Genomic DNA, 24,881 nt, shown 5'->3' on the forward strand with positions numbered 1-24,881 from the left:
ACATATTCCAGCAGTAAAAACCATAAATTGTTGTTTTTACTATGGAGATGCTAGTAGCCCCATGGACAAGTACAGAGTGACAGGCTGACGCCTCAGCCCTGGTAACTACTGAGTGGGACTACTAAAGTTGGTACTGTAAGGTATCAAAAGGATCAGTGCATTAAATCCGATTTAATGGTTCAATCAAATTTAATGTAACTGGTGGGCAAAGTGCAACTTTAGAACTTGCCACTTTAGTTGCCCAGGGTTTCCATTGACTGTTTACTGTAGTACTCGGACAGACAGTTTTCTGCCCTACTGGGAAGATGTGCTAACAACGGCAAATGGGGATCTCTTGGGAGAGGGGCTGCTCTATTGTTTAGGTAGACAGGCTGGCACTAGGGACAGGGAAGCAGAAGCCATTTGTCAAACTAGTTTTCCAGGGGCATGTAGCCCCCTTATTAGCCACACCTCTGGGTTGAACTAGGGAGCTCTGGATGTCGAGAGAGGGGTTCTACATATTGGGAGTGGGCAGAATAGTGCATCTTGGGATAGCCAGATGCCACACTTCCTAGGAAGTGGTCTTCAAAAGGAAGGGAGGGAACCTGATAGGTCAATGGCTACCAACCACATCATACCCTGAGGACATTTTCTGTAGATAAATAGGGAATCCGCGGCACCTAAAGCTCAGATCTCAACTGAACTGGAAGAAGAACTGAGGAAGGAGTGCTCTGCTGTCCTTTGGGACCAGCAAAGAGAGACTGCACCGCTGTGGACTGCACCTGCTGCACCTGGTGGCTAGCAAAAGAGAGGAACTGTGTCTGTTGTGTCCTGCTCAAAGAGAAGCCATCTCCAGAGCCCATCCAAAGTGAAGAATTTCCAAGGGCCAGCTGACCGGTCTCCTGTTTGCAGCAATGGGGCACAATGGCTGAAGAATCCCGCTAGGGCATATTGGTAGCCCAAAGTCTTCTACCCACTGCCAACTACTGTAGTGCAGCACTAGGGACCAGGACCCAATACACAAAGATGCACCCAACCTCGCTGAACCCAGGAGTGCCGTCGGTGTGCAGCTGGGACCTCCAGGGGGAAGTTATCGACCCAAGAAGGATTGACCTGTGACTGTGACACTGAGCGATTAGTAGTTCAGTGAAGACCAGACTTCTGCCAGCTTCAATAACACTTCAGGGGATGTTGACCCCGTGGCCAGGACCACATCACCCTTTTGTGGTCCGAGAATTTGCAGAATGTTGCAGTAAGATCCGGTCAACTGCATTACATCCACAGCATCCTTTGAGCATCTTCAGCATCCTTCATCACTTGCATCAGGACCACTTCCATAGGAAAGCCCTGCAAAGGATATAAGTTCCTGGAACAGACTGAAGACTACTTCAGGTAACTTTTTCTGAGGACCTTGCTGGTTCCCCTGACTGGCTCCCTAATGCAGTTGATTACCTAAAGTGGTCACCCAAAGTGACTTTAAAGTGACCGCATTATAACTAGCCATACTTTTTAGTAAAAACGTTTCTAAGTGTCAAATCCATTTAATTTGCCAATGCTTGTTCACGGTTAAGTGAAATGCTTTGAGTTATTAGAGTTTTATATTCTATAACTCCGGAAGCCTGTGCTGGATCTTGTTCATTGTGGTGTTGAAAAATTCATAAAAATACAGATTTTTTATAAATTGGGGACTGATTTCTTTGGTGTCTTGTCCCTTTCTTCTTCAATTATTTTAGTGCTCTTTGAATGCTTGACATGTGTTCCTTTGTGTAAGCCTTGCTGTTCAGAGCAACAGCTATCCAAGGTTGAGCTGAAGGTTTGACAAATGAAACCTAAGGGTCCTAAATGGGTTGGTAAGTGTATTACACAATGAGGCTGCACAAATACACCATATAATACACCCCATTTCCTCACAGCATTCTTCCAAAATATTTTGAGAACTTGAAGGCTTTGTTGGTGTCCAACTAACTCCCTGATTAGCCCTTGTACTAATTTACCACCGTACTCAGAACACTAAACCTGATTCTGATCTAATGAGCTACCAGAATTAACCCCACTTCTGAAGATGTGATGAGTGTCCCACTAAGATCTACCTGAGACCAGGCCTTTTTTCATCTATTATGACCACCTGCACCTTTGTAATTAAACAGAAAAACTCCTCAACATTTCCAATGGGCGCCCAAATCTCTTCCTCAACAAAGGCTGCTAATCTATTTAATGCAGCAAAATCTTGTAAAATGTAATAAAGTCAGCAACATTGATATAATGATCTACAACTATTTGCGAAGGAATGCCAGAGATACCTCTTCCAATGTTTATCTTACTCTAACAAGACAATGGAGAGAAATTACTTGTCCTTGGGGTTCTTATCAGCAAGTAGCCTTCTGTCACCTCCACAGAACGTAATGTGTTCCAATATCCCTCATGCACACCCTTTGCATGGCAGTGGTGTCTGCACACTAATATTATTAGATATTTCAAATATACCTTTCACTAGTAAACCTCGCAATTCTTTTACAACATGAGCAGGAGGTCAGCTTGAGAATGGGTAACATGTTTTCTGTCTGGCTACTCTCATCTTATCTCACTTCCTGTTTTTCAACCTCTGTTCTGCCTTCTTCCATTTGTAATTCAACAGGGTTCCTCTGTGTGACAGATACTCCTATGGGATGGCACATCTCCTTGTACAGTTACTCTTGTGCAGATTATTCTTGTGTGATCAGGTGTTGCTTGACATTAGCAGCCAGTTAGGGCAGATTACCCTGAATCCTTTTTCTGTACATGCAGTTCATCATTTAGGCCACTCTTATGGGAAACTTCCAAATGATAGTTTCATGTACTTTTTCAAAATGTCTAGAGCCACCTTTCTAAGGCCAATCCCCACCCACCATGCATCGGTGCATGTGATTATTGAAAGTGATGATCATTCCTGAAGGAGACCATTTGGCTGCCAACTAGATGGACAACATCATGCACCCATTCCTGTAATACTCACCTCTAAAGTGGCATTGTGTTCGTAAAAGGTACAATTCCCACAGTGGTCCTTGAGGTAAGTAGACCGGATAGCTGCCTCCACATATGGAAAGTGGAGATAGCTGTATGGCAATCTGATATGGAAGGTTAACCGGCCACACCTGGAAAACAAAAGCAACACTGATCAACAGCAGCTAAAAAAAAAAAACACAAATGTTTCATATTCAAGTAGGAAACCTTGATTGTAAGAGCAGAAGGGACGATCCCTCTGGGTTTCATAATTTCATTGCAGGTTTGCAATACAAGGGAAGAAGCTACCCTTTTGAGGCAAGTGGAAATATTCCTACTTTTTTTCAAGTTAAAATTATCATGTATACACCAACATTTGGTAGCTCTAGTGATGTCATCTGCAAAAGACTTCCATTGGCTATAAATACATCCACCTTAAGGCATTCAATGCTTGTTATGGTGATATATGTCTTGAGCTTGAAGATGACTTAAAATTAGAGCCAAAATACTTGGCAAATATTTTAACTCGTGACTTCCATTTATTGTTATTTGAGCCATATTTCTACCAAAAATTAAACGCAGACAAACTTACAATTAAAACAAAATTATGCTACTCCTAAATTATGAGGCACACCATCTTGATATGATAATTAAGGAGGGTAATTAAAGCTCCGTAGTATTTTTATTTTTATTTTGTTGGTCTTACCTCTCTCTGAGACAGACGCCTTTATCATCGACAAATAGAGATACCTTACTCACCTCTCTAATGTCACTTACAAATACATCACAAGTAACAGGACTGTGGTTTAAATATGTGTCACCCCCACATGTTCCCCCTTCTAGGCCTATAAAATGCGCTCATTTTACCAGCAAATCTGCTCACCTAGCCCAGTACGCTCAAACATCCTCCATACTAAGGGGCATATTTACAAGGAAGTGGCGCATCTGCTATGATGCGCCACTTTTCTTGCGTCTCCCTGCGCCTCGTAACGTCATTATGGTAGCGCCATATTTACAATACAGCGCACTATGGTGCGCATTAGCACAATAGCGTCACAAAATGTTATCCTATTGTGGCGCATTGGTTGTCTAGCACCAAACATTATGGCGCTAGTCCAGCAATGCGTGGGGACACCCAGTGGAAAAAATGGGAGTGTCACTTTAACGCCTGCCTTGGGCAGGCATTAAAAATGATGGGAAACAAAAATGTCTCAGTGAAATCTCGTAAATTTCACTGCACCATTATTCTGGGCCTCCTAACAGGGGGAACGGCCCCCTTGCATACATTATACTTTGCGTAGGCACAATGTGGCGGAAGGGGTTACCAAGTGGCGCAATGCTTGCATTGCGCCATTTTGTAAATCTGGCACAGGGAAAAGCCCTCCTTGACGCCGCCTTAGAGTAAGGGCGGCGCAAGGAGGCGCTAGAGGCTTGTAAATATGCCCCTAAGGCTTTTGGAATTGTGGATGAGCTTCTGTGAGGAAGCACTGTATCTGAATTCCACCCAGATCACAAGCACCGCTGTGTCCTTGTATATTTCTCTGCTTATTCAGAGAAGGCTGGTTTCTTCTTGCACACCCATGCTGCTGTGGACACCCCACACCACCTGTTTCTCTTATAAGTGATCCTATTCAATTTCACACAATGGAGGTACAAAATTAGAGCTTTACTCTTTTGCAATAATAATGTTCAGTGCAGCTGGTTTTGCCTTAGCTACCCACCGCCCATGTTTGTTTCTAGAATGTAATCCTTATTAGCAAGAATCCTGTAGACCTGGCTTCTCCAACTAGTTGCTCGTGAGTTACCTGTAAGTGACCATCCTGTGTGCAGCCCAGTGAACTTAATTATAATTTTTTGCTTGGTTGAGTTAAGATATATATACCAAAATTGAAAAGTGTGTAGTCAAGACAGAAACCTGTGTATTTTCAGAATGCATTTTTTGATATTTGGGGAAAGATGGTCGAGTTTCCAAAATATATTTAAAACTGATATTTGAGTGATAAATATCAAATGGTGTTGGGAGGATGTATTATAGCCTAATAGCCCGCCGTAATGGGCTATATGGGCCATTAAAGGCCCACTCCAGCATTAAAGGCCTGAGCCGAAGGTCTTTAAACAAGGGAGCGGGACTTGAATGCCAGTATAGCCCAGCTACAGAGGGCTATAAGGCTATTAGCATATTCTTCCACTAGAGGGCAGAATTTTCTAATAAATAAAACAAACACCTCATGGAGCCGAGGGGATTTTAAATCCCCTCGGCTCCGTGAGGCCTCTGTCCACAGCAACAGCTGTGAACAAAACCTTTGGCATGTTGGAGCTCCAGGCTTCTAATCCATTGTTTTCAATGGAGCGCACAACATTCCAATGTTCTAATACCAGTTCTTAACTTGATGCAAGGGACATTGCAGCTATGGATATGTTACACATGTAGATACATTCCACACTGACAAAGCATTTTTTAATTAATAGTGCAATCATGCCTGATGGTCTAAAGTGACCACCACCGGTAATCCTGCATATAGTGTCCACTAATGTAATCTTGTCTGGTAACTATTACATTTCTAATAATATACGTAGCTCAGGAGGAATTTCAAGGAACATAAGTAGCTGTTATCACAGCAAAGGTTAGAGACCCCTTCTGTAGACAGATCCTGCTTACACCTGAAGTTTCCATTAGGGAACATATATTTCATCACAATGCCTGTGAGAAGTGCAAACTTAGGAAAATTAGGAATCATACCATATATGCGGGAGGTATGAGAAACACAACTGAGCATCCTGTGTGGCCAGTCACACATACTTAACTGACTCCAGAAGACACTGATCCATTGGTTATTGAGACGTCTTACAGTAGCAGAAGGTGCTCACCTGTCGTAGATAAGAAAATCATCCTTTTCTCCTCCCAGGATCTCCCAGATGTCCGGCTCCTCGGGCTTTTGCTGGTATACGGGTACTCCGTCAGGTGCACGCCGCTTCAGCTCAGGGTATAGGTGCCTTGAAAGAGGGTCCTTTTCATTCACGATAAAGTAGCTGATGTTTTCCAGTTGCTGATTGAACAGCTTATCACGCAGGCTACCAAGGCTAGAGAAGGAAGGGGAGACACATAGCACACATGCAAAGTTGGTTAAAACAGCCGGCGCAAAGGAAGCTACACCTGTGCTATAATTTAGTCTGTTTTTTATAACAGTCTGCGAGTATTGACACTTAGGGGGTTATTACAACTTTGGAGGAGGTGTTAATCCGTCCCAAAAGTGACGGTAAAGTGACGGATATACCACCAGCCGTATTACGAGTCCATTATATCCTATGGAACTCGTAATACGGCTGGTGGTATATCCGTCACTTTACTGTCACTTTTGGGACGGATTAACACCTCCTCCAAAGTTGTAATAACCCCCTTAGTTCTCATACTCATTCTTCAACAAGAAAGGTTTCTAGTTACTTATTTGTTGATTTTTAAATTATATTGAGGTTTTCTAGAGCACAACACCTTCTTCTAAGGGTGTGGGGGCTCTGTAAGCCAAAACAGTTGAGCACCTTAATGATATATATCACAATTGGTTCACAAGTTCGTGGTAGTCAGAGGCCACTAGACTCCAAATGTGACAACTGGGCTCAAATTTATAAACAGTTTGCACTAGGTTTGTGTCACAAAAGTGGCACACACCTGCAGAAAATGTTTTATTGGGATTTAATTTCCTGCACAGAATATGTTTTGAGCTGAATATTTTCCTCAAAATAATGCAAAGCAGCATAAAGTGCTGCTGTGTGTTAATCTGCATCAAGGGGGCATTCCATGGGTGGTACATGGGTGTTTCCATACAACCACCTATAGTTTTTTATTGCAAAATCCTATCTAATAACAACAGGAGACAGAGATTTGCACCAAAAAACACCATTTTGAAGGAGGTATAAAAATGAGAAATCATTTTATTTTGCCCAACTTTTCCCAATTTGTGTGTGTGTTGCAAATTAATGAGCATATCAGAACACATCTGAAGTGGAAAAGTTTTCAAGTTAGTCTAAACATAGTATGTTGTACTGGAAGGGGACCCTTCCAGTACAAAACTTCTTCTAAACATGACACAGACATGCACTGTGGTGCAAAGGTGTGTGTGGTGCTGGCAGCCTGATAGTGTGCCAGTGCTAGGGAGAGAGCAGGATAATGCCATATCTTAATATTTGGTTGCTGTGCTGCGTTGTGTGACACCTTTGTATATCTGAGGCTTGGAGTTTTTTACCTCTGTTATTCCAGGGCTGCCCTACTATTGGCACAAACTTGTTTTCGTGTTTGTTTCCATCTGTCAGGATGGGTGCCTCCTGATGGATTACCTCCCTCAAATTTAGAGATGGCGGTTCCTTTCAATAAAAAATAATCTGATGGACGTTTATGTTGATGGCTGGCGACCAAACATTTTCAAGGCTTTTGTTTTTCAGAAACAAACTTCAAAAGTGGGAGTTTATTTCTGAAAAACAAAAAACGAATGACCCTGTACCCTGGCAGAGTGTGGCGTCACTATGGGGGTCATTCCGACCCTGGCGGTAAAACCCGCCAGGGCCGTGAACGACGGAAAGCACCGCCAACAGGCTGGCGGTGCTTTCCTGCCCATTCTGACCGCGGCGGTAAAGCCGCGGTCAGAAAAGGGGATCCGGCGGTTTCCCGACGGATTTCCCCTGGCTGGGCTGAACTTCGCCATGGGGATTCCGACCCCCTTCCCGCCAGCCTGTTTCTGGCGGTTTTTACCACCAGGAACAGGATGGCGGGAACGGATGTCGTGGGGCCCCTCGGGGCCCCTGCACTGCCCATGCCACTGGCATGGGCAGTGCAGGGGCCCCCTAACAGGGCCCCAGCATGATTTTCACTGTCTGCATAGCAGACAGTGAAAATCGCGACGGGTGCAACTGCACCCGTCGCACCCCTGCAACACCACCGGCTCCATTCGGAGCCGGCTTCTGTGTTGCAGGGCCTTTCCCGCTGGGCCGGCGGGCGCTCCTTTGGCGGGCGCCCGCCGGCCCAGCGGGAAAGTCTGAATGGCCCCCGCGGTCTTTTGACCGCAGACCGGCCAAGTGGCGGCGTAAGTTTGGCGGGCGGCAACCGCCGCCCGCCAAACTTGGAATGACCACCTATATTTTTTCTGACCCTCACTACCATGTCTTTCCCCGGTGGTGATGATTAAACAAAAACATTTTGCCACCCTACCTACATAGGGAGGGTGGTGTAATGTCCTTCCTCTGATGGCCCCTACTCCGACAGGTCACTGGAAGAATTGTTCCATTCACAGAGCCCACAAGGGTTCTGTAGAAGGAAAACCAAAGGCCTGTCTGTCTCTAGGGTCTGGTGGGCAGGGCACTCTGTTGCCTTTGCAACAGGGTATCCTGCCTGCCAAAATCTAAATTGAGTCTCAAGTCTACACCCTTAAATGCTTGGTTCTAAGGAAAGCGAAGTAGAATGACCCAAGGCTTGCTCAGGGAAGGTTGGAGAATAGAGATTTAGGGCCTGAATTCGATCCTGGCGTGGGGAATACTCAGCAACAAACATGACAGATATTCATTCTGCTGTGTTACGATCCCATTAAATTCTATGGAGATCGTAATACGACGGACGGGATATCCACCGCATTTGTGACTGAGTATTCCCTCTGCCAAGATCTAAATCAAGCCCTTAGAACTCAGAGCAAAGTAAGAGTGCATGACAATTATGAATTTCTAACTACTCACTTACAGAATTCAAAACGTTAGAATATTTGATGGGGGGATAATTCCAATCATAATGCAAGCTGACATGATCAAAGGGATTTGTTCAGCAGTGTTGAATCATACCAGCAACCAACCTAATACCTCTTCATATGTTTTGAACAGAAGCCACACTCTTTCAACCGTACACACATTGTCATGAAGAATGGTAAATAACTTTAGCATTGCAAAAATGGATGGTATCTTGCCTTAAAAACATGGTGATTGGAGGAAATGTTTGAAATTTTCATATTTGGGCTTTAGCTGATCCAGCAGCCAATATCAATTGTGATATCAGCTTTGCCATGGTGTGATCAAATGATAAACATTATTATCTCCTGGGTATCTTAACAGTAACATCAATTGTTGGAGTGACATATATGTGACTTGATTTCTCGCCAATATGTTTGTATGTGAATGCAGGACCAACACGTATGAAGCTATGTGCCACACTCTCCTCATTCTTTCCAGCAAGTATTACTCTTCATCTTCTGGGGGACAGGACCGCATACACATGTGTTTATAGATTCAGCAGCCCCCTTCCATAGGACTTCAGTGTTTTCTAATTGAAAGTGTCACAATGCTTGGGGTTCCCAAAGACCTTCATTACAAGATGTTGCATCATGAACGTCGACCTTTAAGCCCATGGTGAAACACTGGCTGCCACCCTGGAATCCTCAGCAGAATAAACATCTCATAGTCTGACCTGCAGGCTGACTGAGAGCAGTGCTTCAAATGAGCAGGTACTGTCCAGTACTGGGTACTTGCAATTCTTTAATTTGAAAAGGAGAGTACCTGCAGTGCACTTCTCAGGAGCTAACAGGTACTTTAGATAGGGAGTACCTGCACTTCTATAGTTCCATTTAAAGCTCTGATAGAGAAGCGTTCCCGCTAGTGTGGGGTCATTCACCACGTGCTGTCACAGAGAACCATGCCAAAAGATCGCCTCCGTGTACCAGGAAGCTCTCAATCACATACTATTAAAGGTGATATCTAACACCAGGAGCCTAGTAATTTAGGGCCTGATTACGTTCTTGACGGACAGGTTTACTCCGTCACAAACAAGACGGATGTCCCGTTGGCAGTATTGTAATCCCATTATATTCTATGGTGATCGTAATACGGCGGATGGATTATCTGTCACGTTTGTGATGGAGTATTCTATCTGCCAATATCGTAATCAGGCCTTTACTCTTGTTGTATTATATTTTACACTGTGAAACAGCTCATCTGACTGGGATCACTGTAATTTGCAAGAGAAACAACTAGGCAGGCTATTGGGGGGCAACTTGGATCAGTGCAGAAGCAGAGAAAGAAAGAAAGAGGGATACAGAGAAAAAGAGAAAGAAAAAAGAGAGAGGGAAAGAGGGAGGACTGCCAGTGCTGAGATCTGTGTGCAGGTTCCCCCTATTACAGTGGAGATGTGTTGTCAAAGGGATGGACACAGCAGAGGCAAACATCCCCTCCGGAGATAACTGGGTGCAAAAGAATGAAGAAAGGAGATCAAGAACCTACTCATGGCACCTGTGTTTAACTGGGTGAGTCACACAGTGGCGTAACGCAAAACGATGGGGCCCCATGCAGAAAGAGATCAGGGGCACGCGTTTCCAATATCTCACAAATATTCACAGACTTTGGGCTGAATGGGGCCCTCTGAAGGGGTGGGGTCTGTAAGCAAATGCATGGAAGCAGGAGAGACAAGCGCCTACTGTTCTGAGATGTGCAAGCAGAGGCTTGGAAGCAGGAGAGACAAGCGCCTACTGTTCTGAGATGTGCAAGCAGAGGCATGGAAGCAGGAGAAACAAGTGCCTACTGTGCTGAGATCTGAGCATGGAAGCAGGAGAAACAAGCGCCTACTGTGCTGAGATCTGAGCATGGAAGCAGGAGAAACAAGCGCCTACTGTGCTGAGATCTGTAATCAGAGGCATGGAAGCAGGAGAGACAAGCACCTACTGTGCTGAGATCTGTAATCAGAGGCATAGAAGCAGGAGAGACAAGCCCCTACTGTTCTGAGATCTGTAATCAAAGGCATGGAAGCAGGAGAGACAAGCACCTACTGTGCTGAGATCTGTAATCAAAGGCATGGAAGCAGGAGAGACAAGCGCCTACTGTGCTGAGATCTGTAATCAGAGGCATGGAAGCAGGAGAGACAAGCACCTGCTGTGCTGAGATCTGTAATCAGAGGCATGGAAGCAGGAGAGACAAGCCCCTACTGTTCTGAGATCTGTAATCAAAGGCATGGAAGCAGGAGAGACAAGCACCTACTGTGCTGAGATCTGTAATCAAAGGCATGGAAGCAGGAGAGACAAGCACCTACTGTGCTGAGATCTGTAAGGAAAAGGCATAGAAGCAGGAGAGACAAGCACCTACTGTGCTGAGATCTGTAATCAGAGGCATAGAAGCAGGAGAGACAAGGGCCTACTGTTCTGAGATGTGTAAGCAGAAGCATTGAGGCAGGAGAGACAAGCGCCTACTGTGCTGAGATCTGTAATCAAAGGCATGGAAGCAGGAGAGACAAGCCCCTACTGTTCTGAGATCTGTAATCAAAGGCATGGAAGCAGGAGAGACAAGCACCTACTGTGCTGAGATCTGTAAGGAAAAGGCATAGAAGCAGGAGAGACAAGCACCTACTGTGCTGAGATCTGTAATCAAAGGCATGGAAGCAGGAGAGACAAGCCCCTACTGTGCTGAGATCTGTAATCAGAGGCATGGAAGCAGGAGAGACAAGCACCTACTGTGCTGAGATCTGTAATCAAAGGCATGGAAGCAGGAGAGACAAGCCCCTACTGTTCTGAGATCTGTAATCAAAGGCATGGAAGCAGGAGAGACAAGCACCTACTGTGCTGAGATCTGTAATCAAAGGCATGGAAGCAGGAGAGACAAGCACCTACTGTGCTGAGATCTGTAAGGAAAAGGCATAGAAGCAGGAGAGACAAGCACCTACTGTGCTGAGATCTGTAATCAAAGGCATGGAAGCAGGAGAGACAAGCCCCTACTGTGCTGAGATCTGTAATCAGAGGCATGGAAGCAGGAGAGACAAGCACCTACTGTGCTGAGATCTGTAATCAAAGGCATGGAAGCAGGAGAGACAAGCCCCTACTGTTCTGAGATCTGTAATCAAAGGCATGGAAGCAGGAGAGACAAGCACCTACTGTGCTGAGATCTGTAATCAAAGGCATGGAAGCAGGAGAGACAAGCACCTACTGTGCTGAGATCTGTAAGGAAAAGGCATAGAAGCAGGAGAGACAAGCACCTACTGTGCTGAGATCCGTAATCAGAGGCATGGAAGCAGGAGAGACAAGCACCTACTGTGCTGAGATCCGTAATCAGAGGCATGGAAGCAGGAGAGACAAGCACCTACTGTGCTGAGATTCGTAATCAGAGGCATGGAAGCAGGAGAGACAAGCACCTACTGTGCTGAGATCCGTAATCAGAGGCATGGAAGCAGGAGAGACAAGCGCCTACTGTGCTGAGATCTGTAAGCAGAGGCATAGAAGCAGGAGAGACAAGCGCCTACTGTGCTGAGATGTGTAAGCAGAAGCATTGAGGCAGGAGAGACAAGCGCCTACTGTGCTGAGATCTGTAATCAAAGGCATAGAAGCAGGAGAGACAAGCACCTACTGTGCTGAGATCTGTAATCAGAGGCATGGAAGCAGGAGAGACAAGCACCTACTGTGCTGAGCTGTGTAAGCAGAGTCATAGAAGCAGGAGAGACAAGCACGTACTATGCTGAGATCTGTAGCAGAGGCATGAAGGCAGGAGAGACAAGCACCTACTGTGCTGAGATCTGCAAGGAAAAGGCATAGAAGGACAGACAAGCGCCTACTGTGCTGAGATCTGCAAGGAAAAGGCATAGAAGGACAGACAAGCACCTACTGTGCTGAGATCTGTATGGAAAGGATGGAGGGAGACAAGCACCTCCTGAGCTGTGATCTGTGTGCAAAGGATCGGAGGCAGGAGACAAGCACCTTCTGCTGGAATCTATATGCAAAAGTATGGAGAGAGGAGAAACAAGCACTGACTGACGGGATCTATTTGCAAAGAGATTGAGACATGAGGGACAAGCATCTAAGGCTGTGATTTATGTGCAAAGGGATAGATGCAGGCTACACTAAAAATATGCTGCTGGTGTTCTGATTTACGTGGATGAAGAAAGACAAGTGCCCAGATGTGGTACGCATGCAGAGAGATAGAGGAAAAAGAAACACTTGTCCATTGGTAAAATCATGTGTGTCAAGAAATGGGGGCAAGGGAGACAAGAGCCCTTAGCACAGCTATGTATGCAAAGGGATGGAGGGAAAAGAAACTCATGCCCATGGCTGAGGTCAAGTGTCCTAGGGATGGAAGCTAAAGAGTCATGGCCACACTTTTAGATATAAGTGCACTCTACAATCTGAGTTTTGAATCCTGGCTGATCCAGTACGTTCAGCAAGCTGCCGAGACTGGTGTGCTCGAGGAGTTAATCTAAATAGATTGTTACAGCTGATGGACAGCTAAGCTCTGAGGAAGGCAGGACACTCAGCACTCACCTGGCTGCCTGTGTGAGACAGAAGTGTCAGCTGGCTTTCAGCAGCACCACCACCGTGACCTGCCCCACGCTGCTGTTCATTGGCACCTCTCCATCCGTCTTCCAGAGCGGAGCAGGCAAGCAGATTTGAGATCCTGAGTCTTCTGCTGCCACCACCCTCAGAAGGATGGTGATGGTGAGGGCCAGGAGACCCATCACCTCCATCCGGCTGAACCCTAGACAAAATGCAAATGAGTCAGCAAGCACCACCACAAGGCTGCAAGGATTGCACAAGTCCTAACAAGGTCATCTTACATCTTGAGAGTTATCTAGTGCTCGGCTAGAGGAAGGATAAGACACTGTTAGAAATGGGGTTCCTGGTTGGCTCGGTTAGGCACCTCAGCCGGACAGAGGCAACCACTTTAGTCAGGGCGAGTAAGTTACACACCAAAGATAACCTGTGCTCACCCCCAGTAGCTTGGCACAGAGCAGTCAGGATTATCCCCAGAGGCAAAGCGTAAAGCGTTTGCACAACACACACAACCCCAGGGACAAAATAAATACACCACACATAGGACTCCACAACCAGCTATAAAAAATATACTATATTACATAAAAAATCATTACAGACGACATGGTCCAGTAATACCCTGCTACACAAGCAGTTGTCAGAACATCACACAGGTTACAAATACTCTGCGAAAGCAAGCTGTAGTCAGGCAAACACATATGTTACTGGTATTCTGCAATACAAGCAGTAGTCAGGTCCTCATTATCACCACAAACTCATGTCATAATAAGAGTGCCAAGATAGCATCATGACTTAAGAAGAAGAAACATTTCCATATTACATGTCTCGCATAACATTGCCCTCCCACTGTATACAAGGCAAATCCTGAAAAGGTGTATGTCCCCCCAACATGGCAAGCATGACATATACATAAGTCAGGTCATAACAAATATGCAGCATACACAATGAGGGCAGAAGTGCCATGGTGGAGTGCAGTTTTCATAAGAATAACCAACAATATCTTCCACACAAAAGTTGCAGCATGTCTGCGCTTCCCTTAGAAGAATTACGATACCCAAACCTAATCCACCGTGTCAGGGCGGGGATCCCCTAGCGTCTCCTTGCGCCACATTAGCATCATTTTTTTTATGCTAATATGGCCCAAGGAGGTCAAAATCGCTGCAGCACATTTACAAAGTGCTGCAATGCATGCATTGCGCCACTTATATTGGCAGTGCTTTCGGGGCCTCCCAGGACTCCCGGGTCGCTGCTGGCGTTTCTGAGAAACTACTGCCCGCAAACAGGAGGCGCAACAGCTGCAGCAAAAGTTGCTGATTTCCCTTGCTTCCCAGCGGGCGAGGCCACCAGCTAGGGCAGCACGGCGGCTCCCAAGCTCTCCTTCGGCCTCCACTCGCCTGCCCGGCTGGCAGGAGTCTCTTCTCCCTGCCCTCTTCACTCGCACTCAGTGAGAGGCTTCCGGCGGGCTCCTCCATATTCTTCCTGCGTCAGGGAGGAGGGCCCACAGCCGCAGGGACACGGTGCTCTTCCTTGCGCCAAAGCAGGCCAAAACAAAGTGCTCTTCATGCACTGGAACAGGGGAGCTAGGAGCACTCTACACGCTCTCCACTCTGCCCACGGAGATACAACAGCGTTCCTCACTTGCTGTGTGAAATAAACAAAGTGCTTTTCATGTGCTGTGAGCCATCCAGGAGAAACTAGAAGTGCTCTCCATGTGCTGGGGTCAATAAAGCGCTATCCACATGCTCAGCAATGGACGGGGGCAATGCACTGGTGCCCATCAAGGGAGAATGGCGTCAAAGTAACAGGAATGCAGGGGAGAAAGGGGGGCGCACCACCTAGCCCCTGGAGACAGCAGTGGGGCACAGGGCTGCAGGGCCCAAGCAAGCAGACCAGGGCAAAGGTTCAAAGGCAGTGGCAGTCCCTCTCAGTGAAGTAGCAGGTCACAGGTCAGCATAACAGCAGAGCAGTCCCAAGGCGGTTCCTGGTGAGTCCTTCCGACAGTATCCAGTTCATTAGTCAATTAGGGGGTCATTCTGACCCTGGCGGTCATGGACCGCCAGGGCCAACGACCGCGGGAGCACCGCCAACAGGCTGGCGGTGCTTGGCGGTGCTCCCATGGGCATTCTGACCGCGGCGGTACAGCAGCGGTCAGAAACGGAAAACCGGCGGTGTCCCGCCGGTTTTCCGCTGCCCTGGGGAATCCTCCATGGCGGCGCTGCAGGCAGCGCCACCATGGGGATTCCGACCCCCTTACCGCCAGCCTGGTTCTGGCGGTTTTGACCGCCAGAACCTGGCTGGCGGTAACGGGTGTCGTGGGGCCCCTAACAGGGCCCCACTAAGATTTTCAGTGTCTGCATAGCAGACACTGAAAATCGCGACGGGTGCAACTGCACCCGTCGCACCCTTCCCACTCCGCCGGCTCCATTCGGAGCCGGCTTCCTCGTAGGAAGGGGTTTCCCGCTGGGCGGGCGGGCGGGCGGGCGGCCTTCTGGCGGTCGCCCGCCCGCCCAGCGGGAAACTCAGAATACCTGCGGCGGTCTTTTGACCATGCAGCGGTATTCTGGAGGTTCCAGCCAGGCCGGCGGCTTCCGCCGCCAACCGGGGTCAGAATGACCCCCTTAGTGTGTAAAAATGTGGGAGACCACCCCCTGTACTTATACTCAGTTTGCACAGCTTCCACAAAGGTGGGGAGGGGGTTCCAACCAGCACTAACCGGCTCCAGGAATGGCCCCTTCTCCTCCAGCACTGGCTCCAGACATCTGTACAGGGTAAACGAGCCATTTGTGTGAGGCCAGGGCACAGCCTTTACAGATGCATGTGTGCCCAGCCTCTACCTCTTTCAACCCAGGAAGACCATCAGTATGCAGATGCACTCTTGTGACACCTTCACCCTCCCTCTGTACAGGCTGTCTGAAAAGTATGTACAAAGCCCAGCTGTCACTCTGCCCCAGACGTGGATAGGAATAAAAGCACCAGAGTTATAAGCACAGAGAAACGGCCACATTCTAAAAGTGGCATTTCAACAATGGTAATAAAAAATCCAACTACGCCACTAAGCAGCATTTCTCACTGCCATTCCAACCATACCAAACATGCCTATGCCCCCCCTCATAGATCAGACAATACCACTTAGACCTATTCTAGGGCATTTCCAATGCAATCCTATGAGAGGAGCAGTGCTCACAGTGGTGAGAATCCAAATAAGCTGTTTGTCACTACTAGGACAGGCCACACAACCAGGCATGTGTCCTGCCTCTTACCGACACAGCACTCTGCCCATAGGGCTAGCTAGGGTCTACCTTATAGGTAACTTATATGTAGTATAAGGGGAGTCCCAGGCCTGGCAAGTAAATTTAGATACCAGGTCCCTGTGGCAGTAAACTTTGCATGCAGGCCCAGGCCTGAGACAGGTTTGAAAGGCTACTTCTGTGGGTGGTGCAAGGTGCGCTACAGGCCCACTGGTAGCATTTAATTTAGTTTACAGGCCCTGGGTAAAAGGGATACCACTGTATAAGGCTCTTATAGGTAAATTAAATGTGACAATCAGGTGTAAACCAATTATACCAAGTCTAGAAGGGAAAGCTAATGCACTTTAGTACCGATCAGCAGTGACAAAGTGCTCAGAGTCCTAAAGCCAACAAAAAGAGGTCAGAAAAAATAGGAGGAGGAAGGCAAATGGTTTGGGGATGAACCTGTAAAAGGGCCAGGTCCAACAGACACCTTTAGCAAACTCTTGTGCAATCTTTTGTGAAAGACGGAAGACAAAAAAGTAGTTGCTATCCCTGGATGTTCATGTCAGAATAATCAATTGCTCACCCTTGAATATTTATGCATCAGTGCATATATTGTGGCTGGGAAATATTAACACTCCACAGGGAGAAACTGCCAGAGTACTAGCAAGAAACTGATTCCTGAACAGAAAGAAACTGACACTAGAACAGGAGGAAACTGACACTGGAAGAGGAAGAAACTGACAAAGCTATAGGAAGGAACTGACAATAAATCAATGAGAAACTGATGCTGGAACAAAAAGAAACAGACACTGGAATAGTAAAAAATACTGACACTGGAACAGAGAGAAACTGACACTGGAACAGAAAGAAAGGGGCACTGGAACCGGAAAACTGTGATATTGGAACAAGAAGGAACGTGGTATATGAGTGGACCCTTTTCGTCATATTTTTGAAGCGATGCAAAGCCACTTTGGGTGGCTTTGGATATATCTCCGTAAGGTAATGCAGTGCAAATCGCTGTGTTGTCTTACTCTGCCCTAGGACGGTGTTTCATGGGCGTTGTGTGGGTGTTCTCACGCAACTCCCATGGTTTTCGAGGCATTTCTAGATTTACAAATCCTGGTAAACCTGGGAATGCATCGAGAAGATTTGCTTCCCAGGAGAGGTTTAACAAGGAGAAATATTTTTATTTCTCCTTGTTACTTTATCTTTCTATGTGTGCTAAAGCAAACATAAATGGAGGAATATGCCTCTCAGGATTGTTTTTGTCAGTTTCTGCATAAAAACAATCCTACATGCATCGCAGGCACCCTTGGTGCCAGGGTGCCTGCCTTGGCACTAGGCTGCCAAAAGGGTGTCAGTGCAGGGGAAAAGGACAGGAATGTGTTGTATTGGGTAAATTGAGTGCATTACTGCCCTTTCCTGTGATGGAGGGCAGCACAGCAAGGTAACTTCAAAAATCTGACTTAGAGATTTGTGTCATGCATGTAGCACCAGTGCCAGATTAAACCATGTGGAGGCCCCTAGGCAGTCGAAATTTCACGGCCCGGGCCCCCCCTCGCAAATTATCTCCTAATATATTTTTTATTTTACCAACCAACAGTTTCGGGCGCCGACATTCTGGGCCTAAAAAAGAGTGACAACAAACAATATTTATGCTTTGTTCAAGAAAATGAAAGAATTCTTAATTCAGCCAAAAGAGTGTAAAAGTGCCTGAACAAGATAGATTTGTTCTGTTACCATAGAAATTAGATGGTTAAGTTAATCAAACTTCATTATAACTCAGAAAAGCTAAATTACTTGCGCAGATGAGTCATCGGGTATATATACACTAGTCGGTGTTCTCTAAGCTTCTACTCATGAATATTCTACTAGGGTCTGAAGTTGACGGGAACTTGCGACACACTGACTCACGGAAAGTTTTGTTTCTGGAGGTTAGAGTCACTACATTTTACAGAGTACCACAAACAATGCACTAATGTGTAAGACAGAGAGGGAATGATTTCTGACCCAAAATGGCAGTTTTTTAAATATTTAATTGTGATACCAATTAAAAATCTAACCATAAATTTTAATTCAAGTTTACTAATTTTTGTTATTAAATTTAAATAAAATGATAAACTACAAAATAATGTATTTACATTTTTTATTATTAATATTATTAGGTTATTTTCACTAATTTGACAGTTGTTGATAATTTACTTTAACACTAGAGACTCTACTATTCAATATGTAAAAAATCAACAGCGATTGCATTAGAACCTACACATTCAAATTTCCTGCTTTAAAACAGACTCAAAATGGCGGTCATTTGCGGTACTCTGTAAAAATTTGTGACTCTACTGCGTGCACCCTAGTGGGAGAACATTGAACTAAATAGTGTTCACTTTGGCTGCTAGATGGAGATGACCATCACTACTGTACATTACATGTACATAGTTTGCACTGAATTGTTTTACAAACTGACAGCTGACAGAAGAGCTTTTAAGAGACAAACTGTTATGTGAATCTGATGTGTATGGTTTATGTACTTTGAGTTGTTAATGGGTACATTACATTAATACATTATTTTCTCTATTGCGTCTGTAATGTAAAGTTTTCGTTTCTTTGAGTTGATTCATTATTTTTTATCTTTTGGAAACAATTTAAGAAAGCTTGACTATAGTTCTCTCTCAAGGTCAAATCAATATTATTTTGATCCTTTATCATGGGGCCCCTAAAAGGAGTTGGGCCCATAGGCCAGTTTCTACTTTGCCTATTTGACATTCTGGAAGTGTGTACCACGTTGCGTGGTGCAAGCAAGACGCAATGATCTCATAAATATGCCCCCAAAGTCTCCAGCTCTGCACCAGCCTGGTGTACCTAGAGGACAAAGGCTGGTGGCACATTGCCAAGATACATTGAACCAGAGCTGTGGCAAGCAATAGCCGTGTCTTACTTCCATCATGTGTTACCTATTGCAAAATGCTGCGCAATTTGTACATGGGTTCCACTTACTTCCATTAGGCCTGATCGCACAGATTTTGCTGTTACTTACTCCTTCAGTACTCCTTCCAGGTTTACTCCAACCAAACGACTGGAATTCGGCAGTGACGCAGGATTACTACAAGTGTAAATCACACCTTCTCATAGCAACATTTTTATGAGTCTGCCCACTTTGTGCACATTCATCACAAGTTAATTGATATCCTGAACATCTGGCATGGATTCAGCATCCTGGGTTTGCTCTGGCCGAAGAATATCATTATTTGATTTACTCCAGGGTGCCGTCTTTTTTGCGCGGTGTACGTAGCCCCTCTTCGACTCAATGTGACGTTACAGCTTAGCAAAAATACACCTGGATAATTTACCTGTAGACACCACGCTCCACTCGCCTTCTGTGTGAAGTAGGCACGTTTCACAGGAGGCCACCAGATATCCTCAGATTTAAGCCTTAACACAATGAATACTGGCAACGTGGCAGAAGCTGGGCCTCCGGCGCTGTGCCACTCTGAGGCAAAGTAATTCACTTCACTCCAAAAATAAAAAGCAAGGCTGGCCTGCCACTTCAGCAGAGCGCTGGCATTAGAGTGCCAGGGCCTATCTGGAAAAACACCAGGGCACTCACTGTGAGTTGCAGTGGGTTCTTGTAAGGAAACCTGCAAGGGACTGACGTTTCTGCAGCGTGCACTCCCCCTGGGCATTTTACCTCTAAATTCTGAGGGCGACTGCTTGGAATGAGGGATACCATGCGTCAGTGTTTTATCGGAAAGAAAAATACATGTTCCTGAACTTCGACTTGGAGGTATCTTGAAAAGATGTCCTTGAATAAAGCAGCGTGGCATTAATTGCACATTACTTAAAGCTCAGATTCACAACCTTGCCTCAGAGAGAAAAAAATGTGCCATATCTTGATATCTACTAAGATATTGAGCATTTTTGTCCCTCCACAGCGCTGGCACACTTTTGGCTGCCATGTGCCCACGCACATACCCAGTGCCAGGGTGTGTTCCTTCTGCCAAGGACAGGTTTTGTCCTGGAAGGGGTATCTTCCAGTACAAAAATATGGCTTCAAACTTCTCCCACTTTGAACGTGTGCTGTACAGTACAGCATTTTCTAGGGCTTCAAACAATTGCAAGTGGTATCGCCATGTAAGCTGCCTGTTTATTAATGAAGATTTAAAAATATGTACATAACTTTTGCTGAAGCAATGCGGGCCCCGGAAAGACTGTGACCCTATTTATGTACATTTTATTTATATATTTTTTAGAATCACATGAGATTAAAAGACGTAAAGCTGACTTAAAAATTAAAGAAGCGAACAGGCAGACACAGCCCGCGCAGCGGTTCGCCCGTCCTAATTCTCCTTAGTGACATCCTCAAATATGGGCTCACCCATCACCAGGTTTTACATTCCAAAAATCGCCAACGTGCCGCAGCAAATAACGTAGCAAAAAATAAATACGAAGCCTGACTTGAAGCACATTTCACAGGGTGCAGCTAGTCACGGACCCCCGTTTACACTGACGCATCGTGTGATCTTCTGCAAATCAGGTTTTCGCCCGCCCTTTATATGTCGACAGTGCGCTTCAAGTAGAGCCGAGCGTCCGCTGTTATCTTTATACAATGTCGGTCTTCCAACTTCCCGTAGACGTACCTGTGTTTTTTCTTCACTTATGCGAATAGTGTTTTATTCGCATGTCCCCTAATCGTCTCTTTTCCTTCTATCAATATATCCCCAGCAGTGCAACTCATTCGAAAAAACAACGCTACTCTTTTCACCAAGAGTGTGATCCTGGCCGAATCGCTTTACTTCCTTATGCCTTACTCCCCGAAACCGATGTAGTGGGAGTATTAGCAGGTTGGGTTTGTAGCGCACATTTTGCGCCTCGATGCGCATCCATTACCTTTCACGCCCTAATGAAGGGAGGTCGAGACGAGGGTGCCTTGCGCTGCCCCCCTGACCTCCTCAAGACGTGCCCCGGCATCAATGCCCGACTCACCCCTTGCCCGGCGCTGCCTGGAGCCTGGTGTCCCCTTTGTCCTCCGGTGAAGAGACGGCCTGTTTGTGTAAGCATTGCCTCACTCTCAGAAACACAGCATTTTATCTGCACCATTCCCCACCCGGGACTGGAGGGGGCCGAGGGGTGTTTCAGGGGGTGACCTGCAGACACACAATAGGGCAAGTATTGTCCCTTCTCTTTCAACTCTCCTCCCCCTCCCAAAGTACAATTCCAAGCTATCTTAGTCCCCTGAGGCCCTCTGTAACCCCCGCCCTTTTTGTGTGAAAAGTGGCCTCTTCCCGAGGGGCTGAGTAGCCAATGATGGCCTCTTCCTGAGGGGATGCGCGCCTGGAAGAGAAGCTCGCCCTGTACACAACAAACAGGGAGATGAGAGGGGGCTTCAGGGGGCTGGTAAATGTTCACTCTTAGTAAATATTAGATCTGCTTATCTGTGACCTGGGCCCTGACAGGGACCTGGCAGCAACGCCCCTGAAAGCAGAGTAAACAGAGCCCGGCCAAGACCAAGAGGGGCAGCTTGTTTACCGACCACCCAGGCTCCAGGGGCTTACACGCACAGAGAGAATGCAGGTCATGTGTACACACTCGCTTGGAAATGAAGCACTTGCGTCGCTTCTACAAGGCCAACACCAAACTGGCTTACTTTGGAAACAGCAGGAATATAGGCCCATATTTATATTTTTTGACGTAAAACTGCGCAAACCCAGTTTTGCCCCAAAAAGTACAGCGCCCGCATGCGTGATTCCAAGTTGCCAGCTGGGCACCAAGGGGCATATTTATACTCCGTTTGCGCCGGAATTGCGTCGTTTTTTTTACGCAATTTCGACGCAAAACTAACTCCATATTTATACTTTGGCGTTAGACGCGTCTAGCGCCAAAGTCCATGAATTAAGCGTCATTTTTTAGCGTGGACACCTACTTTGCGTTAATTATATGCAAGGTAGGCGTTCCCGTCTAAAAAAACGCCACCTTGCATACATTATACCTTGCGCAGGCAAAATGTGGCACCAAGGTTCACAAACTGGCATAATGGTCCCATTGCGTGAGTTTGTAAAAATGGCACGGGGTGGGGGACTGTTCTGCACTGCCGCAGCATCAGAAAAAATGACAGTATGGTGGCACAAGGTGCTTGTAAATGAGCCCCACAGTGTTCAGAGATAGGGTCTCACAGCTATGTATGTGGCACCTGAGTAGCGTAAACCTAGCCAAAAGGCAGCAGAGTGCTGTACAGAGTCAAAGACAAACATAAAGTAAGAGAGGTTGCTGGTCTGTGGTACTGTTACTGCACTGTGATGTACTATTCTTCACAGAGGCGAGTCTTCAACTCTTTCCTGGATCGCAGCAGAGATTGGGGTGGTCCTCATGGATACCAGGATGTTGTTTCAGATTCTGCTGACTGTGTTTTCAGGGTTGAACAGTGTTGCCAGATTTTGAGAACCATCCCAAGCCCAAAGCTGTCCAAATACAAGCCCAAATTCAGCACAATGAAGATTTTTCTAAATCAGGATTTAAAACGTTATTCAGTGGCTGTCCTTGCTAATAAGACTTTATTACAGTCCAAAGAAACAACCACGAAATAACAATAGATTGAAGATAAAAACAAGGTCCTAACGCTATGGGGCATATTTACAAGAAAGTGGCGCTACGGCCCGATGCGCCACTTTTTATGCGTCGCCCCTACCCCACTTAACAACACCATGGTTACGCCATATTTACAATACAGTGCACCATGGCGGTCATTAAGACAATAGTGTAAACATTTTTGATGCTTTTGTTGTGCTCTGCAGCACTAGTGTCAAAAATGTTGATGCTGGTGCAGCAAAGCACTGGGAGCCCCATTGATTAAAATACATGCGTCATTTTAACGCCTGCTCTGAGCAGCCGTTAAAAACGACGGAAAAAATGGCGGAGTGAAATATTGTAAATTATTGGATACATTTTTAATTCATTAATCATTAGAAATTCAATATTGTTTCAATATTCAGTTAGTCTAGTGTTTAAGTTACATTATAAGATCAGTTTTATCCCTCTAACATGTAATTTAATTCCAATACCACCTAAGTCGAACTCTGCAATACAAACAAATGCACTTCTAAATTGTCTTTCAGTGCAGCTTCTAGGTTTGACTATTAATACTTTGATTAACATAAAACATAAACTGTCACATTTGGATAACTTTTGTGACATGAAGGACTCTACTATAATTTAGACTGCATCATCAGTGTTACCGCTTATTCCAAATTTCTGTTACAGAGATACTTACCACCAATTTTGAAGAAACACAGAACCGCCTGGAAAAGACCTTCGCCATGTTCAGATTGCCAATAACATTGAATACAGACAATGGTTCTCTGTGCCAGGGAAGTGATTTCAGGGACCACCAACGAGGCGTTAGGTGTCTCCCATTGCAAAATTACACCTAGGTGGACTCAAGCCAATGCAGAGATTGAACACCTAATGAGAACTCTAAGCAAAGCCACCCACAATGGTATGGAGCACCAGGAGGATGTTGAGGAGGTCCTCCGTAGGCTCCTTGGGACCTATAGAGGAACACCACCCAGCACCACTCGTCGATCGCTAGCTGACAAAATGTTCACATGAGCCATTCAAGAGGTAGTCCTGCGCCACATCGTCAATGTGAACAGGTGCTAGCCAACAGGGTAAGGCAGATAACAATGTTCAGAAGGGTCGAGCTCAACACTGCAGAGTGTTGTACTTTGGCGATGGAGATTGGGTACTGTTGTGAACTCCTCAAGTCAGACTCAATTTTGAACGCTAAGTTGGCCTGTCTGCCTTTGGGATACTGAGAGCATGTCAACATCATGCATCTATATTTTTCTTAGAAACCTATCACAGGGATCACCTTAGTTGAAATGTAGACCCATAATCTGAGCCCCCCCCCCCACAACTTGGACCTAAAAATCGAAAATGAGGGGTAGCCAAGAGAGGAAGAAACAAGGCTGAGGGCTCACCACAGTGACATCTCCACTGTGTGGCCATGATCAGTGCAGGGAACTGCGTGCACTTTTCTGTGCTTGTCCTCGTCCTCTGTCCTCTGAAAAATTAGCGCCGGCTAACGCCATTCTGAAGCACCATGCGGGCGCCGTATTTAATCAATGACGTTAGCCGGCGTTAGCCGCCGGTGCTGCCTGGTGTGCGTGTAAAAAAATGACGTACACCAGGCAGCGCCGGCGTAGGGGGATATGGGGCTTGGGCGTCAAGAAATGGGGCAAGTCAGGTTGAGGCAATTTTTTCGCCTCAACCCGATTTGCGCCATTTTTTTTCACTCCCAACCCCCATAGAAATGACTCCTGTCTTAGCAAAGACAGGAGTCATGCCCCCTTGCCCAGGGGACAGAAGTCCCCTGGGCATGGTCATTGGGCATAGTGGCATGTAGGGGGGCACAAATCAGGCCCCC

At 46.1% G+C, this 24,881-nt stretch overlaps 1 protein-coding gene across 3 annotated transcripts in view; it reads right to left on the reverse strand.

Annotated features, from left to right (window-relative positions):
* Positions 1-21,579, reverse strand: part of LOC138293561 (selenoprotein Pb-like) — a 34,672-nt gene extending 13,093 nt beyond the window's left edge. Inside the window, exons 1-4 of one of the 3 annotated variants that reach the window (XM_069232824.1) lie at positions 21,446-21,579; positions 13,221-13,434; positions 5,827-6,039; positions 2,972-3,110 (exon numbers count right to left, since the gene is read on the reverse strand). In XM_069232824.1, coding sequence (XP_069088925.1) covers positions 2,972-3,110; positions 5,827-6,039; positions 13,221-13,423 — 555 coding nt within the window. In that variant the 5' untranslated portion in view covers positions 13,424-13,434; positions 21,446-21,579. The other 2 variants (XM_069232825.1, XM_069232826.1) reach the window with 2 other exon arrangements.
* Positions 21,580-24,881: the final 3,302 nt, after the last annotated feature.

The sequence above is a fragment of the Pleurodeles waltl genome, chromosome 4_2 (genome assembly GCF_031143425.1).
Source record: "Pleurodeles waltl isolate 20211129_DDA chromosome 4_2, aPleWal1.hap1.20221129, whole genome shotgun sequence".
Lineage (NCBI taxonomy): Eukaryota > Metazoa > Chordata > Amphibia > Caudata > Salamandridae > Pleurodeles > Pleurodeles waltl.